Source organism: Ammospiza caudacuta, chromosome 5 (assembly GCF_027887145.1).
Source record: "Ammospiza caudacuta isolate bAmmCau1 chromosome 5, bAmmCau1.pri, whole genome shotgun sequence".
Taxonomy (NCBI): Eukaryota; Metazoa; Chordata; class Aves; order Passeriformes; family Passerellidae; genus Ammospiza; species Ammospiza caudacuta.
Window position 1 is genome coordinate 51,244,867 of NC_080597.1, and position 19,921 is coordinate 51,264,787.

The following is a 19,921-nucleotide window of genomic DNA, read 5'->3' on the forward strand; positions in this document are numbered from 1 at the left end:
TTTTTCAAAATACTGGAATGTAATTTTTGATTGATACAGGAATGAGAACTATAGTAAGATCTGAATGAATTGTGTGTGGTGATAATTCCTCTTATATCTGCTAAACTCCACTAAGAGACTGTAAACAAGAACAAAAGAATAGTAAGCCAATTAGTGAGAGACAAAGGTTAAAGCTCATGTAAATGCAGCTGATCATAATGTTTTTCTGACCCTATCTGTATTTGTAGATTAAAGTCACCTCAAATCACAAAATGTCCATTGATATAAAAAAAATTTCCTTATTTATAAAGTCTTGTCATTCTTGCAATGGTCTAAGGTATGAGAACGTGTCATGTTTTACAGGCATATTAAACATTCCAAGATTGTGGCTTTTCCTCAAGCAAATTTATTCCACTTAAGGAGAAAAATTAAAAGGAGTTGTAACAAGTTCACAAAATGAATAAAAATACACATGCTGAAATAGTTATTCAGATAGTTCCAATTGCTTCTAGGGTTGAATACCACCTTTACCATTTCTTTTACATCTTGCATGTAATGCTATTCAGGGCCAGTCTGAAATTCTAAAAATCAAACATTAGAAAAAAAGTAAAGAGAATTTTTAAAATTAGTCAAGGTCCTAGCAGAGCCCTATCCAAATTTTTCACAAATGTCCAGATATTTCAGGTACTCACTTTAGAGATTTTCAACTTAAGACATTTGACACTCTCAAGAACATCTCAGAAACACAAAATTTCTAGAAAATCCTCATTTGTCTTTCAATGTGAGGCTATATCTTAGCTACACGTAGGAATATAAAATATTAAGAGCATATTACAGTGAGCATATTCTCTTCTGTAAAGAGAAACAGAACGAAACACCAGAGAGTGGAATGAAAGCAAGTCTGCATAGGCTAGCAGAAATGCTTTCCATTTTTACACTGCCTATATAATTTTCAGGAATCCTCTCAGATGAGTTATTATAGCTTACTTCTATAAATATTATGTCAAAACCAATTCTGTATGAAAGTCTATTATACCTACAATACTAACTTTTTGTGCCTTAATGAAATATGTCAAATATATAAGATGTTGCATCTTTTTATTAATTGTAGTGTAATAAGAAAATCCCCAAGGAAGCATTTTTTGTTTGTTTTGGCCGCGAAACAAACAAGGAAAAAAAACTTTATAAATAGAAAGATATTAAATGTTCAAACTCCAGTCTATATATATATTAATAACCAACATTCAGAAAACCCAAAAAACCTCTGTGTGCCATAACTAAAACCAAGTAAGTTTTGGAATGTCTCACACCCAATTTTGGTTAGTGACATTTCCAGATTTCTGTCCATGGAACTGCTCAAAGCGGTTATAATGACAAGAACTGAGAAGTGCTCTCTGAGTTGATGTGTTTGAAAGGTAGCTTTGTATGAACAGCTGTGTTTCCAAAATGCTTGCCACCCCTAAATTGGTCCTTGTGAAGTGCACTGTTTGCCTTATTGCCAGCAGGGCACAGTGCACTGTCACTGCTGCATTTTTAGGTTTTATCGCTGTCTCTCTAACTGCTGAAGTGGAAAAGAATGATTGCCAAAATCTGACGTGTTTCTTTTCCTTTCTGCCCACTCTGACTTGGTTCTTAGCTGTCTGTTGCTCCAGTGATGACAAATGTTGCTCAGTTTATTCATTCACAGAATGTCTTTTCCAGCTCAAATAACGGTGATACCCTCTTGTAAATCAAGTCTCCAGCTGTCAATAGTGGTAAATCAGAGAAACCTAATTAAGATATAACAATCATTGTTTCCACAAGAAATAATTAGGCTGCAAAAAGTCACACACATCAGGGTACATTTTTCCAAAAGCAAGAGATAATACCTTAAAGGAAGAGACACACCGTGTTTAGTAGGACACCAAGTAGGGGCAGCAACAGGGATTGACCTCCAGAAAAAAACAGATAATCTGTTCACAAGGATTTAAGCATAAGCATCTAGTACATAAATTCTAGTGTACAAAGCAATAAGAAAAATCCTGAAGCACTAATAAGGAATACTAATTTGTTAGATATAAAATATTTAGCCTTTTTATTTGCAGACATTAGGAAGCAAACCATACTATTTCATCTGGATGTGGAAATACAAGTACAATCAGAGTACCCACAAAGATCTGTAAGTGCAGTTGAGTAAAGAACTACATCAAAGACTCCAAAACTATGATGCACAGTTCTTGCTGCTTGTGTGGAAACATCTATCCTGCACCTCAGCTTACTGGTCGTAATCTGCTCTGGAGCCTTACCTGTACAAGGTTCTCTACTCTCAGAAAGTCAGAGTAGACTTTTAAGAATTGCTTAAAACATCACTTCCATAATCTTGAGAAGTCACCAAAATCCACTAACAAAGAGGTATTGCTGACATACTTGCATTATTTGAAAAAACTTCTTTTTTAAAATAAGGAAGAAAATGAATTCTTGGCACAGAAACTTTTATGTGTAAACCTCAGTTACTTTAAACACTACTCAAAGAAACAGAACAAATAACTTTCAGGTTCTCCGTGCCCTTCTTATAATAGAACCTTTAAAACTAAACATTCAAATTACTAAAATTTCACATAAAACTCTAGATGGTACTAAGCACTCAGCTTTAAAGTACCAGAACATATTAAAAAAAACTCTGAAAATCTGCTAATAAGAGCACTTACATTCAATTTTATTCAGTATTTACTATTACTAGTACATTAATGAAGAAAAGGAATCAATGCGTTCCAGAAGTTGAAAGTAACATGAAGTTAAATTCTTTTTTTCCCAATACAAACACTTATCTCTGTAACACCACATTCTTCAAGGAAACTGAACTTTAGATACAGTTTATGCTGCTGAGTGCAGTTTACATGAGGTTATTTTGTTACAGTGAATGACTGCTCACTTTTCACTCCAAAATGATTTGAAGGCATCTCAAGGTTGGAAATTAGTTACATACATACAGACACACTCACACAATCACTGCAACCAGTTAAGCAGTTATACTGCTTAACTTGATTCTGGGCTTTGATCACTTCAAGTGGGACAGGAGAACTTACACCAGCAATCCATTTTTTCTTAAATTCTTAGTCAAGATGTATATTGGAGTCACAATATAATATTGCTATAAACAAAAAAAAAAAAGATTTTGCCACTCCAAGCATTATATACAATTTTTGCTGTTGCAATGTATCACTTTTTTATGTACTCTGTCATAAAAGAGTACTACTGTCATAGGATTTAGTTTCAGGCTGTCCTGCCAGAAGCAGGTGATCCTTATGGGTCCCTTCCAACTTGGCACATCCTATTCTATGATTGTATGATGTCATAAGCCACCATGGGTGGTGCCCATTCTATTAGAAACATTATTTTATACCACACCTTGAATGACAGTTAAAAACAAATCATTTTTTTATATAGATATGCTACTATTTAAACAAAAAAATCTTTCTCCATTGAAACAGTGTATTTTGGAATGATGGCTGCAGGCTGGAAGTGTCAAAATTATTCTACAATCTGTTATTCAAGCCACTCAACCTCAGTGAATATTTTACACAAGACAGACGCACTTTAACCAAAGAAATAAGAATGATTTATGCTAGAACACCATATGAGCTTGAGCTGGTGACATATTAGCTAAAGCATTCACCAGAAAGAGAAAGGACATCAGATTAAATCATAACGAAGCCGAATTTCAACCTAGATCTCAGCTCTTCTTTTTTCTGCTGCCTTTTGCAGAAAACCTATCTGATATATATGACATGGAAATATCCACTGATGCCCTTACTTTTGGTTTGAGAATCCCAAAGAAACTAGAATTTAAAATCAGGAGTATAAATGCAAATACAGGAGCGTGTTGGCTCAAAAGTATATGAAAATGTAGTTTATGTACTTTAAATGGTACAGCCTTTCAGGTGTCTGGGACACACATGAAAACTTCATCTTGGTCCTTATTTTATGTTTCACAGTGGCCAATAGCAAATTTTTAGGGAGGGACAGAAAATCAGGTCAGCTGCATGGTTTTGCTTCCCCAGATTGCTTTCACAAGTATCTCTACTGAGCAGAAGTCCCTGAGAATCACAGTGGGAACAAAAGGCTGAGATAAGACATTTGCAGTAGTAGTCTGTTGAATCTCAATTAATTTACAATTCAGTTAAGATTTTCAATGATCTTTTAAATTTTGAAACATACATTTTGTATTTTTCATGCTAGAAATACATTTTTCATATACAGTCCAATTGAAAATACAATAGTCAGCACAAAATGTGCTTCAAGAGTATGTATGAAGAACATGACCAGAAGATTCTCCACCACGTGGCCATCCTCTTTTCCCCTTACACAGAAAATTACATCTGTGCATTTGGCATAGAAGGATTTCTACTAAGATCTTTAGTAAATGTGACAGTACTCCACTTAGGGGTATTGCCTTGCCTCCTGGTGGCAAAATTAAGAGCAAGTTGCAGGCATTAACTTTTCAACACAAACCTTTATTTTTCTGCAAGCCTCAAGTTCATCTCATTTCTCGAAAGAAAGGAACAGATTATATTTTTACTATTTCAGTCAGTATGTCTTAGTATTTTAGTATAAACTGGGCAATGTGCATAAAAACATACTATTGATCCTCAAAACAGCAGAATGTTTTCTGTATGTTTATCTCACACATTGTCTGTTCACTCTATTAATAAACTTACATGTTGAAATAAAATATTAAATGTCCTTAAATGCACATAACACAAAGAACCGCCTCAAAGACTTGCCAAATGTACTTCAAATTGTCCCAATGCTCATATTACTTTACACAGTCCAACACCATTCTTCTACACTGCTATGGAATGCCTGGGTGGTCACTGTGCCAAATCCCCCTGGGCCTGGAAAGGACACATAAATCCAAATGCTTGACACCTAACTTTTGCAATTCTGCCTATCTATACCAGCAACCCCTTCAAAGTTATTTATCAATGTCAATTAAGCATTGATCTTAAGGTTTGTAAACAATGTCAATGTGAATTTTAGCACTAAAGGCAAGGGGAGAAAGGGCATAAATGTGTATAGCACAGCAGTCTTCAGAAACAAAGCCTGGGGGAAGTGTAAAGTCTATATTCTGAAGTAAATTTAGCAGTGAATATGTACTACTTTATATAAGAAAACAAAGAAGCTCTTGAATGTGTACTACTTTATATAAGAAAATACAGAAGCTTTTGTTTTACATGGATTGGAACAAAATGTACACTCAAAGTCAAATTTATTTTACTCTTCAAAAAGAAAGTACATACCAGAAATCTGGAAAGCACACAACTGATGCCACAAGTGGCATTGATGCTACAAGGTTTCAGTCTTTACTATAATTTGGGACCTAAAGGCAGTCTACAGACTTCAGATTCTTGCAAAACTACAGAAGCAACTACAGGGAAAAGAAGCAATTGCTAGTGTAATTTTTTCTTCCCTTATCACTCTGAAGACACTTTTTTGCTAATACTCCTTGCAATTGATGTTATTGAAGTCAAAATAAGAAAGTCAGTGATTAGCCTGAATTTGCCAAGATGACAAGCTATTTATTATAGGGTACAAATTTCCTTCTAAATAACACTTTAAGGAAAAGAAAAAAAGTTTTCTTTCTAGACAGCAGCTACAAAAAGAATTAAAAATTATAAAACCTGTGGAATTTCAGTTTCATATATTTCTGTATAAATATCTCACAGGCTTGCCTAAGAATGTCATTAGGAATGTGCATTAATCCAACCATTCCATTTCCCTTTCATTATAGATAAATTACATTCTTTATAGTTACAAACTTTATGTAAAAAAAGTTAAGTATTCATGCTCTGTAGGATTTTTCTCAGTGTTTACATTTTCAAAGCCAACAGAAATTAGTCTGCTTCTAGAGATAACTGAAAGAGAAAAGAAAGTATTTTAAAGGAGGATAAAATATGTAGAAAAATCTCACTGATATATTTTACTTTAAACTCTGTGGATCTTCATCTTTCTGTAGAACAATACTCCCCTGGATGTATGACAAGCTAAAAGTCTAAAGACATATTACTATATTAACTTAATTTATGCTATCTGGATACCACTATAATACTCCAGACACCACAATCATTTTCCTTTCTTACTTGCAATAATTAACAGTAGAGAGCAAAAGATGGCTAAATTAATTTATAACTTTATAGCTTCTTATACTAATTATTTCCTCTTCTTGTATTTTAGGTCATCTTGTCGTTCCTGCAAACACTAATCAATCATGGGATTTGAAGTTAATACTACTAAATAAATGAATTGTTTCATCTCCTATGACCATCTATACATACTTCATCTTCACAAAGCTCATCAATTTTACGTCATCAAGGACAAAGTGACCTTAATTTCCACAAAATGCTTCTTACTACTGGACAAGTTGGCTACAAATTTATCACATCCTCAGGAAGGAAGTCCTTCATGATCATCATTTGATAAATGCAAGACTGTGCTGTATTAATTGACCAGTCATACTGAATTCTAGGACTATAATTGTGGAATACTAAAGGGTCTGTTACTTTCCTGAACATTTGGGCTAAGATGAAGGACCTGCAACTCAAAATTAATTTACTGCTTGGTCTAGTTACCACTGCTCTACTACAAGCCGTAGGAAAAAAAGCAGACTGCCCGGAGTCATGTATATGTGAAATCAGACCATGGTTCACCCCCAGGTCTGTCTACATGGAAGCTCCAACAGTGGACTGTAATGATTTAGGCCTTTTTCATTTTCCAGCCACACTGCCTGCTGACACACAAGTTCTACTTCTACAAACTAATAATATTGCAAAAATTGAACACTCAGTAGACTTCCCAGTGAATTTAACTGGTCTAGATTTATCTCAGAACAATTTATCCTCAGTGACCAGTATTAATCTTAGAAAGATACCACAGTTACTGTCAATGTACCTTGAAGAAAACAAACTTACTGAGCTGCCTGAAGAATGTCTCTCTGGACTCAACAATTTACAAGAGCTTTATATTAATCATAATCTGCTTTCTGTGATTGCACCAGGAGCTTTCATAGGCCTCAATAATCTTCTCAGACTTCATCTCAATTCAAATGGTCTGCAAGTGATCAACAGAAAGTGGTTTGAAGCTACTCCTAATCTTGAAATTCTCATGATTGGAGAAAATCCAATAATCAGAATTGAAGACATGAACTTCAAGCCTCTTAGCAATCTGCGCAGCCTAGTTTTAGCAGGTATAAATCTCACTGAAATACCAGATAATGCTTTGGCTGGCCTTGACAACTTAGAAAGCATTTCCTTTTATGACAACAGATTTGTTAGAGTGCCCCACATCGCTCTTCAAAAGGCTACAAATCTCAAATTTCTGGATCTAAATAAGAATCCCATTAACAGAATTCGACGAGGAGATTTTAGCAATATGCTGCATCTAAAAGAGTTAGGAATTAATAACATGCCTGAACTGATTTCTATAGATAGTCTTGCTGTTGACAATTTGCCAGATTTAAGAAAAATAGAAGCAACCAATAACCCCAGATTATCATACATTCACCCCAATGCATTCTACAGACTTCCCAAGCTGGAGTCGCTGATGCTCAACAGCAACGCGCTGAGCGCGCTGTACCGCAGTACAGTGGAGTCCCTGCCGAACCTCAAGGAAGTCAGCATCCACAGCAATCCCATCAGGTGTGACTGTGTCATCCGCTGGATTAACATGAACAAAACAAACGTTCGGTTCATGGAGCCGGAGTCCCTGTTTTGTGTAGACCCTCCTGAATTCCAAGGTCAGAATGTGAGACAGGTACACTTTCGGGAAATGATGGAAATCTGTCTTCCTCTGATAGCTCCTGAAAGTTTTCCATCTACATTGGATTTAAAAGCTGGCAGCCATATTTCTTTGCATTGCAGAGCAACAGCAGAACCAGAGCCTGAAATCTACTGGATAACACCATCAGGACACAAACTTTTGCCTAATACTATCTCTGATAAATACTACATTCATTCTGAAGGAACACTAGACATAAGTGATGTAACACAGAGAGAAAGTGGCTTATACACATGTATAGCATCAAATTTAGTTGGGGCAGACCTAAAGTCAGTCATGATTAAAGTGGACGGCTCTTTCCCTCAGGAACACAATGGATCTGTAAATATTAAAGTAAAAGACATAAAATCTAATTCTGTTTTGGTTTCATGGACAGCAAATTCTAAAATTCTGAAGTCCAGTGTCAGATGGACAGCCTTTCCGAAAGCTGAAGACTCCCGGGCTGCACAGAGTGCTCGAATACCGTCTGATATAAAGGTATATAATCTTACACATCTAAATCCATCAACTGAATACAAAATTTGTATAGACATTCCCACTATCTATTCTCAGAATAAGAAACAGTGTGTCAATGTAACCACAAAAGGACTGGACTTGGAAGTGAAAGGCTATGAAAAGAACAACATAATAGGATTCCTTGCCAGCCTTGGTGCTCTTTTGGGAATCATATCTGTGATATATCTCTACAGCTGCATCTCTCAAGATATGAACTATGGCATTGGACACAGCTATCTAAGGAATTACCTGAAGAAACAATCCTTTTCACTCAATGAGCTTTATCCTCCTCTAATCACTCTTTGGGACATGGGCAAAGAAAAAAGCACAGCAATGGAAGTAAAAGCAACTGTAATAGGTGTACCAACAAATATGTCATAAATATGTCAGTATATCACTTACTTTCTGAAATAAAAAGCACATGACTGTATTTGTGCTGAATAAAAAGGCAACAAGAAAAACATATTTCTCTTAGGAACTATATGGCTGGACTTTGTTGCTGCCAACAAATGGAATATATATGATTCAGTATGAGAGAAGAATTTTAATTAACTGGCTTCTAAGGGTATTCTACCAACCAAATAAAATTAACTTCATATTCTAGAACTTTCATGGGACTTTTAAGTCTGGAATACAGTGGAAGTAGCCAAGAACATTTTCTGTATTTTTTTTTAAATTATTATATAAAAGTAGTGGAACTGAGCAATACCTCCTCCTGTGCTGTATTACACAAAATAGCCACGAGTTTTTGCAGTGAACAGATATACTAGGATTGACATATGGTGTAATGAAATGGACAAATTCTGTAGAGTAGACACAGTGAGTATGTGAGTTTTTTTTAATGAGAAAATACATTTTTGATTAAAATCAAAATACTTTTTGTCTTGTTTGTTTCTAAAGACAACACCTCACCTTTCTGGGAGTTCTTGTCTGACAATAACAAACACAATCCAAAGTCTGATAAAATATCTCTTTACATATTCTCCTCTCTCCTGAAAATTCTAATCTGAGCACAAACGATATTTTTGCTGATTTTCAGCTGTACAACGTTTCTAACAGAAATGTAAGTTTAGTGATAGTTTTTTACCAAATTTTATTTACTCTAAGAGCATTATAAAGCCAAAAGAGGTGTTGGAGATGAGGCCACTTAAACCCACTTGAATTAGATTTCAGCATGGATATTGGTTAATGAATAGTTCTTTGATCCTTTTATTTTATACACTTTTATGTATCTGTGTGAAATACTTCTGTTCTCTTAGCAACATGTGAGCCTGCAGATCTTTATTTCATTATATCTGTATTACATAATTTTATTACTAGACAAAAGTAATCTCTTCTAGAATACATGGCAATGCTTTCCATGGTAGTACTGCGAACCACCATCAGATAAACATAACATCTTTGATCTCTTCACAGAAACTTCTCCATGGTATTAGCCATTTTCCATGACCAAAGACATTCTTTATGTCAAAATCCCCATACAAGCAACAGATAAGCAGTGGAATTCTTGTGCAGCTGTATATAATAATGGACAGCTATTCCTTCTACAGATATCCTACATATCTGTAGGCCTGAAATCCCTAGGAAGTAATAAATCCACCTAGTAGATTTAATAGCATAATGCATATTACCTTGCATTTTTGCACAAACATGCAGGAAAAAAAAAAGTAACAGCAGTTTTTTCAGCAAAGTAAAATCTCTTAAAAGTCATAGAAATAACTCAGTTGAGTTGAATTATGCTTTTTCATAATCTCATTTATAAAAAGGCTGGTTTTTTCTACACAAGGCATAGGGCTAAAATTTTCATATATTTCATTAATTGGGATGTTTACTTTCTTTAATGGAGGAAGAAATTGATAAAGAATTATATTTAATTTCCTCAGAAACAGAAAAGTATTGCTACACACTTTTGTTTCCATTTATTTCATAGTTTTCTCTCAGGAATGCATTAAAATGCTTTAATGCATTAATGCATTAAAAGCAGTACTTACTGGTTATTCAAACCAGAAGAGTAGAAATAGATTAATTTTTCTTTGGCATTTGACAGCAAACCTCATTCTGAGATGTACCACTAATAAAAGAGAGGAAGCAAACATAAGTATTTGAAATATCTGGCTAGGAAATACCCACAATACAATACTAAAAAAAAATTAACTTATATTACTTTTTTCTATCAGTTACTGGACTGAAGGATAATATTTTATTAATAAAAAGATGAAGCATTTACTTTTTGGTAAAAATTTTGCTGCCATTTTAAAAAATAAATTGCAATATTTCATCAGCTAACAAGGTCAAACACTATCTTAAATAGGAACATTTCAGTTTCTAGTTTAGTTAAAATGCTGTGAAATCATAACTCCAAAAAGTACCCATAAAACCAAGATAAGAGATTGGAGAAAAATATCTTGATTTATATCCTAAAAGGAAATTTCCACTTCCAAAATTCTCTAATAATCCTATTCTGCTTGTGTATCCTGAAGTAATGACCTCAAGATAACTTAAAATAGAAATTGGGATTCTTCCCATAATGTTGTGCTGGCCAGTAAGACATAATGGTCAACAATAATCTTATAAGATATCCTTTTTTATCTGAAGCCAGAAGAGACTCTTCTGTAAAATGTTGCTATATAGCACAGAAAATAAGTTCACATACCAGACAACTCTAGAAGAGTTGCAAGAAAAAAAAAATTGAAAAGCAACACTGTGTCAGACATAAGGAAAAAAATAATTCTTATTATTGAACTGAATAGGGTAGATGTGTGGCACTGACAAAACAAGAAATTTTATATGGAAGAAAGTATACAGTAATTATGAGAAGTTCATTATTAAAACTTCAGAAGACATTTTGAAGGAAATAGCTAAATGGAATAGAGGAGACAGCCATTGAACACAACCTAAAAGAACTAAAGAGACTGAGTTCATCTCATGCTAAAGATAAGAAAACATACTTGACAAAAATAATAACAGTTGCATGTAGCTTTTGTAGAAGTTAGAAAACAGATGACTAGAAATATATCCAGAGCAAAAAGAAAAAAAAACAAAAACCTGGTACTTCCTGCTAGGTAGGGAAAAAACCCCCCCACATCGTTCTGAAATACAGGTTGACCTTCCAAACCTATTGTTTTGGTAGGTCACTTGACTGATGTTCCAAATGGGTAATTTGCATAGCTTTTCATTTAATACAATTGGAAATAATTGGAACCAATTTTCTCAGGAAAAGACTACATAGGTACTCAGGGATAATGCTAAACAGCAACAAAAAAAAGAGAGAAGGATTATCAAACAAGAGAAGGATAATCTAAACATTAAGTAAACATGAAATCAAGACAGAGAACAAAAGAAGCTACAAAGTTTGTGAAAATTAAAGGAAAAAACACCAAGCTTCATTTCCACATAGGACAACTATATAAGTTAGATATCTAACTAGAGAATTGCAATTACTCATTTATATGGATAAATTCAATATATCACTGAAACTTGGCAAACTTTGCATGATTGGAATGTTAAAATACACAATCATAACCTGTCTAGTCAGAACTGTGCTTTGAAACTGAGACTTGAGCTATTCACTTCACCTTCAATAAAAATTCTAAAGGAGTTATGTCTTCAATGTTTCCATTATAGGGCAGTGTGAAAATGAAGTACCAAACTATATTCTGTCCATATTTAGCTGCACCTCAGTATTCTGAGACAAAATGTCCAAGCAGCCTTTGTAAATAACATAGGCATACAGTAAAACTAGTAATGAGTAATGAAAACACACCCTATGGTGTGCAAATGACTATGGTTATATTATTTTTCAGGCTACTTTAAGTAGTGTTTCATTTCTACAGCTAGGGTGACCAAAAAGAGATAGAAGGCTAAACCAACTGGACGTCATGTTTAAAAGACTTGTTCTTTTGAACAATCAGGAAAAACTTTAAATAAATGTGTTGTACATCTACCTACTCAACTACAGTATTCTCACAGAGATATAAAGCTGCAGATACATTGAAGTGCCTTCAAAGCAACTGAATCTTCTATTAATTCATTCCTTCTTTCCTTCAGAACAAGCTGAAAACTACAAATTAAATTCCTCTTTCAGCTAAAAAATGCTTTTTACAAATGTCTCTCACTTATCTTTCTGTCTCTCAGCTTCAATTCTTTTTAGACCCTTTTTCCCAAAGCCCTTTTCTTTGCCTTGATGCAAATTCTCTGTTCCCTTCCATGCTCCCTGTGGGTTCTTTGCTTATTTCCTGCTACTATTGTTGCCAGACTGTCGCATCATTTCCAACACTTCCCAGTAAGGACAGATGCTGTCTGAGTTACTAAAAAAATTATCAATGAAACATAATACTTGGAGGCAAAATATTTGAATAGATAAATACAATTATTAAAAAAGAACTGGCATTTTTAGAGAAAAACCCAGTTGTAAAACTTATCAGGTAATGAGATTAGGCATATCGCAAGGAAACAAAAAGAAATAATATAACAACATTCCAATGACAATAATAATATGGGAGTTAGATAAAGCTGGAAGGGCATGCAATTTGGGCAAATGGCCTATTCCTGATCCTAAAATAGCTGATGTTCTTTTTAACATTACAGTTTAGATAAGTGGAAAACAACCCCATCTGCCTCACCCTTACATAGCCATTGTTTGTTATCCACGTTAATGACAATTTCACACTGTTCTCCAAAAAGCCATAATGCTTTTATCAGAAAAGTACATCAAAATCAGTGCTGGTGTCTTCATCTATACACATTTCTTACAGACCAGACCCAGATTCTATAAAGAAAGCCTTTCAGCATTCATATACTACACTTTACAGGTCAAAGAGTGTACAGTTTTGTCATTTAGCATGTGAGCACAAGTCAGAGTCCGTCAGATGGCTGTTGAGAAGAACTTCTGAGGGCAGAATCTTGTCATACATTCTTATTTTTTTCTATGAAATTTTACTATGTGCTGTTAATGCTTATAACTTTTTTGTTTTTGTCTCTAATGTGAATGTCAGCTAAACTTAAAAACATGCAGCTGAATACATTACAATACCAGAGAAAGTCAGTTACTGTCTGAAGTCTGCTAAAGACAGCTAAAACACACCTCAGGCGTAATGGTAGAAGGATTTCATAGGACACAGAAACCGATTATAAAAATCATCTATTCCTAAATATCCAACACTTAAATGGAATATAAAGGTGCTAAAAATAAAGTCAGAATTATCACTTTCAATTAAATGCAAAGTGCCCAATAACCATGCCAAATAAAAAACCTGAACCATTTAGAGGTAGTCTCACTATAGTAAAGCAAAAAACATAATTAAATTAGAAGTAATCAGTATGTTTTTCTTTATGTTCCAGGTAATAAAAGGATAAATTTAAATTGTTACTATTAATTATAGTCTCTTAGATTAATCTTACCTTAAATTAATATAAAATGGGATGTTAAATTCTTACATAATTTATTTCATAAATGCTCTGAAGGTATTCATGATAAGTGCATGCCCATTTTTAGCAAACTAACTGCTATACTGAATATTCATGTGTTACACCACGTATTTCAAAATATGAAATGATGCTTTCTCCTAAAACACCCGCTTGCACAATTTAAACTATCAGTACCTAAAATATATTGCACTATCCCAATTCCATTTATTCTGCAGGAATGTAAAAGGATTTCTTTACTCAAGCTAGGATGAACTGTATCCCGAGGACTCCCAGACTTTTCGTTTGAGAAGTTCACAATAGTACAGACCAATGTCACAACACTTATAAATCTATCATGTCCAATTCAGCCTTTCAGGCTGTTGAAGTCCAATTTAAAATTACTTCCTTTTCAACCTTCCAAGAAATTCAACCTCTCTTGTACCCTTCACATTTTATTCCTTCACTCAGCAATCATCTACTGTTTGCTTACACAAAATTACACCAGCAGCAGCCCTTCTTTTAAACCATTTTCTTCTTCATTAATACTTCATATTTTTCCCAGCCTCCTACGAACTAGACTACTTACAGAGTATCCTTCCTCCTACAGTACTTTTAGAGTATTCTTCTCTATGACATTTGTAATCATTTTGTAATTATCAATGACATGGGAGGAAAAAAATGCCAAAAAACAGCAATAAGAAAAAAGCTGAATTGCTCTATGGATTTGAAGGCAAATTTCAAGAGCAGCCAGAGGAAAAATGTAACCCTGAAAACTCTGCAGTTTAATCGCCAACCTTCTTCAGCAGCCAGCTCTGCTTTAACAGTATTATGCTAGGTAAAGCTCCCTTTCTTCCCCTTGGTCTTAGGAAAGCTGACTAAAATGGAGGATGTCTACTAGAGGTAGAGTAATTTGAAGTTATTTGTAACTTTTACCATATCTGGATTATTAAAAAAAAACAGAAAGAGAATAATCTGATTATTCATCCAGCCTTTCAAAAGCATACAACAATTTACACGTATATATCAATAAACACATCACACCAAAGCACACAAACCAAGGATTAAACACCTCTGCAATTAACTAAAGGTTTAGAACAAAAGAAATAGAAATGTATTGTCAAAGGGTTGTAAATCTTTTCAATAAAACACCAGCAAGGAAATTCTCTATATGTTCAGATATTATCTAGCTACAAACAAAATAATATGCCATACAGTATATTCTAAATGAATGCATTTTAAGATATCACAAACAATATATAGGTTTACCTCAGATTCTTACTCCTCTTGACCTAAAAGGTTTTCAAGAGTCTGCTCCTGCTATTCATCTCTAACTATAAATTTTATTCCTACAGAATTTCTTAGGCTTCAACTTGTCTTCTTCTTCCTTTTGTCTTTTTCATTTGAAAGTTTTTGGCTTCAATTATCTTACACATGAAAATTGTCTGTTCTTGTATGTTATGCAACATTGTAATCCCACTATTAGCATTTCTTTTTTAACATTCTAGCAAACAACTCTACTTTTCTCTTGCCAAAATTTATATTCCACCACCCTGGTTGTGTATAAATGCTTCTTGCTGGAACACTTTTATTAATATGACAAATTTTATGTATAATGTGATGACTTTAAAGTGTTTACCTTAAACAAGCATGTGAAAACTTTCTCAAAAATGTTTAGAAAATTGACAAAATATAAGAAAGAAAAAAATACTTTTAGAAATGGTAAATCAGAAACCTTTTATGTTGCTAAAAAATTAAAGTTCAGACCATGTAAGTATTACAGTTAAAAGTGAGGAAAAATGAGAAACTTTAGATACTCAAAGGGAGATAAGTGAATGGTTAAAACCAATTGTAACACAGAATGGAAAAAATACTTTAGAATAAACCAGAAAAGAGCTGTAAAAATGTGGCCAAAGGGGCCAAAACTGCTGAAAGAACAAGTTTGCAACATGATCAAATCAATAAATAAGAGAAAAATAAGCTGAATGAACAAAGAAGCGCTACAAGTAGGTTTAAAGACAGTGAAGGAGAAAAATAGGATGAACAAAAGGTATAAAAAAGGAACAGGTGAAGGCACTGCATCTAACAGCCCATCCTGGAAACACAATAGCAATAGACTGGTCAGTAGTCAAGCAAATTTTAAACAAGAAGAATTATCAGACAATACTATCAGAAGCTAAGAAAAATTAAGAATAAAGACATAAAGAAAGACTCAAGGAAAACAAGTGAGCTTGAAGATACCATGAAATATATATACATATAAAAGGTTCAAATTAAGACAAGACTTTACAAAATGGGGAAGAAAGAGAGGACAGCAGGCCTATGTGCTTTTGATTTGGCCAAAACAATATTTATTACAGCAAAAAGCTGTAAAGAAGATTTACCTTTTTTTAAATTTCATTGTTGTTGTTGCTGTTTTATTTTTAAATAAATTTCAGATAATTCTGAAATAATGCCAAGGAGACAACTATAATTTCCACCCTTTATGATCATGTGCCAAGGGAAAATTTACAATACTAATTCTAAAACAAGAGTAAAAATACTTATTAGAAAGTGAAAAGAAGTGCTTAAGCAATGACACAGAGCGTTTTGGGGAATTCTGGCTCATATGCAGAAGGCAGTGACAGGTAGTCTCATTTGGGAGGTTTCATTCAGAAGACAACTGAAAGCTGATAACCCTGCATTATTAAGCAAAATACTTTCATAAGGAAATCTCAGAGGGAAGGAGACACTACCGCCTCTAATTAAAGAGAGAGCTCAAGGTCCAGGGGCTGCTTAACAGTATCAATTATAATGTCAGTAATAACCAATTAAGGTTTGTGATTTTTCTAAATATTACCAGAGCCAAAGCAATATCAAATATTGCTTTTAAGAAGCCTCAAAGTTATTTAAAAATAATTAATTCTGAAGGATTAACTACAAAATCCATTTAAAGGCATCAATGAAAGACACTAAAAGGTATTTCAGTTTGTTTTAAATGATGTTGAAAGCAAGTGTATTCCAGCAAAAAGAAGCCAATCATAGTTACATAGAATAAAAGCTTGAAGAAAAATAAAAGGGAAAACCAAGAGCAGGGGGAAAACAAAGATAACAAAATCAATTAAATTAAGAGGAGAAAAGAGGGAAGACAAGAATGATCCTGTTTAAAATTAAGCTATAAAAGTCAAGTTAATATATTTAAGTTATATACTAAAATAATGACTGATGCAAAAGAGTCAGTCAGAATGCAGTAACAGAAACCTAGATTTTTAAAAATTATTTTTAAGACTCCTTTTAAAATTCATAGCAAAGTAACTGAAAAATCAGTGAAATTGTGGAAGTAAGAGAGACTGAATAAGCCAACTAGGTGTCTGTATCTAAAACAGAGCTGATCTGCTGAATCTCTGATGATATATCTACAAGTTAATCTGCCTCTCCAGTGCAATGTGGAGAGATCTGAATTATGAAGTCCATACAGTGCTGTGAAGCCCTTCAAGGGTTTTCTAGCTCAGCTCCAAGGGCAGTAGGAATTATTAGTTTGACAGAAAGGCACACTAATATCACTCCCATGTAGACTGTATACACAAAGGTGCTAAAATACACAGTACTAGCCATGGTAGTCTGGACAACACCACTCCACACTCAAGGGGTAGAGGTCAATATTTGTACTGGTTTGAGACCAGTTGGAAGTGATCTTCCTCGGGGTTTTACTCTGGGATTTAACTTGCTTATTAATGACCTGAAGGAGAAGACAAAATCCTTATCAATCTGACAATACTAATTTGGAGAATGCAGCAATACATTTAACCACTGCTGGTGGCAGCCTAGGGCTGCTGTTTAGAGGAATCTAAAATGCTGGAGAATTAGGCCAACAGGCTAATGTGAAATTCAGCAAAGACACGTATAAAGTCCTGCACCTAGAGTGGACTAACACCCCAATGAGCACCAACCTGTCACTGCCCCACTGGATAGCAGCTCTCCTAAAAATGACCTGGGGCTCCTAAGCACAGCTGGCTAACAGGATACTGGGTTGTATTAACATGAAACTAATAGAAGACTGAGGAAGAGAATGGCCCTTCATTCAGCACTTGTTAGACTACCTCTGTAATACTGTGTCTAATTTTGGATCCCTAATTGCCCGGCCCCATATGAGACATTGATGAACTGTAGCAAGCTTGGCAGGAGGTTCTCAAAGTGTCAAGAGCCAGAGCTCTACTCCCAAGAAGAAATTCTGAGGCAGCTGGGCTTGTTCAGCCTGGGAAAAAAGAAGGTTTAAGATGAATGAGTAGCCACAGTCCCATATCTAAGAGGTGGCTACTGAGAAGACAGAATCAGGCTCATTACTGAGGTGCACAGCAGGAAAATGAGTGACAACCACCTACAACAGAAGTTAAAGGGAATGGGACTTAACTAGATATAGGAAAAAAAAATTAATTATGAGGAAAAAAAAATCCTGGGAATAGGTTGCAGATATACGGTACACAATTATAAGCAAATTTAACTGATTCACAATTGACCCTGTTTTGAGCATAGATGACTTATCTTCCAACCTGAATCATTGTGCAGAGTAACTTTATCCCCAGAGACTATACATGCAATGTAACCTCTTCAGAGAAGCAAAAAAAATTTAGCTCAAATTACTCCAAAGTTTGCACAGGAATATCCTCTCACTCTTTTTTAAAATTATTCCAAGAGTTCTTAAAGAGATGCAACAATTTCAGTAGGTGTTTAGGATTCTTAAATGTCCAGATTTTAAAATATATTCCTAATGCAGACAGATATTTCCATTTTCTTTCAACATGTGGCCATACTTTATTTCAAATATATTTACTCTAATTTTTTGAACAAAATCCTTAGGAATTTCTTACATACCTTTTCTCATGCTCTACCATTTTCATTATGATGCTCTTTGACATATCTAAATGGCACGATTTTGCATAAATGGTGAGCAGCAGACGGTGAAACCGAATATATAAGTTTTTCCTTCTTTTTTTACCAACACAGACATGAGTAACCAGCTATAACTAGCATATATTTTTCTGAACTGTAAAAAATTTTGAATAAATCCATGAACATGAGAAAAATATTCAAAGTCACAAAGCCAAAAAATATTCAGAGTTGGATGAGACCCACAAGGATCACCAAGTCCAACTGAAATGAATGTTGCCTGCTGGAATTGAACCCACGACCTTACCATTGCAAGAACCATGCCCTAAACAACGTAATTTCTCTTTCAAAAAAGGATGAACCTCATGAAACAGAAAATCTTTCCTCATGTACTGTCAATTATGAAATTTCATTTCTTTGGGGTATGGTTTTGTTCCATACCATCATATAATTTGTGGCTTTGCAACCACATCAGTCAATTCCCTCAGGACTCTGGGACACATCTCAGAAGATCCTATAGACTTATGCACATTCAGGTTCTTCAGGGGGACATGGACCTGATATTTACTTACAGAGAGCGACTTTACTCCCCCAGTCCCCATCCCACTGTCCATCCACTCCAGAAGCATGGGAAGAGAGGCTGTTATTGAAGACTGAGGCAAAAAAAGTTGTTCAGTACCTCAGCTTTCTCTTGCTCTGTTGTTACCAGTTTATCAGCATTTTTTATCAGGGGGTTTACACCTTCTTGGACATTCCTTTTCTGGTTGACATACCTGTAAGAGCCCTTCCTGTTATTCTTTGTGTACCTTGTTCAGTTCCAGCTTCTCCTTGGCCTTCCTCATCCCATCCTTGCACAAACGACCTTCACCTCTGTGTTCTTCTCGGGTTACCTGTCCTTGTTTCCACTCCCTGTAGATTTGCTTTTTTGCCTTTAGTTTGAAAAGCAGGTCTATACTCAGCCATGCCAGTGTTTTGCTCTCCTTGCCTTATTTCATGCTCCTGGGCATTTCTACCTCTTGTGCTCTATGTAAGACTTTCTTAAAGACCTGCCAGCTCTGATCTGCCCCTTTGTCCCAGAGGTCAGTCTACCAGGGGATCCTGTTGACTATCTTCTTGAAGAGCTGGGAGTTCGCTTTCCTAAAGTTCAGAGGCCTAACAGTACTGTATACCTGATCCATATCCCTCAGGACTACAAATTGACTACTACATCAATGCATGATCACTGCCACTCAGGCTGCCTCCAACCTGCATGTCCCACTTAGCTTGTGTACCTTGGTGACCATCAGATCCAGGAACACATTCCCTCTGCTAGGGCTGTCTCTTATCTGGCTCAGAAAGTTATTTGGAACATGTTGCCAGGACAAGT

The 19,921-nt window shown here is 34.8% G+C and overlaps 2 protein-coding genes across 3 annotated transcripts in view; one reads left to right on the forward strand and one right to left on the reverse strand.

Moving 5' to 3' along the window:
- The window catches only part of LRRN3 (leucine rich repeat neuronal 3), a 31,551-nt gene extending 22,468 nt beyond the window's left edge, over positions 1-9,083 (forward strand). Inside the window, exon 2 of the mRNA XM_058804978.1 lies at positions 6,193-9,083. Coding sequence (XP_058660961.1) covers positions 6,541-8,667 — 2,127 coding nt within the window. The 5' untranslated portion in view covers positions 6,193-6,540 and the 3' untranslated portion in view covers positions 8,668-9,083. The remainder of the gene's footprint in view (positions 1-6,192) is intronic.
- IMMP2L (inner mitochondrial membrane peptidase subunit 2) overlaps positions 1-19,921 on the reverse strand; it is a 408,104-nt gene that overhangs the window by 234,591 nt on the left and 153,592 nt on the right. The window lies entirely within an intron of this gene.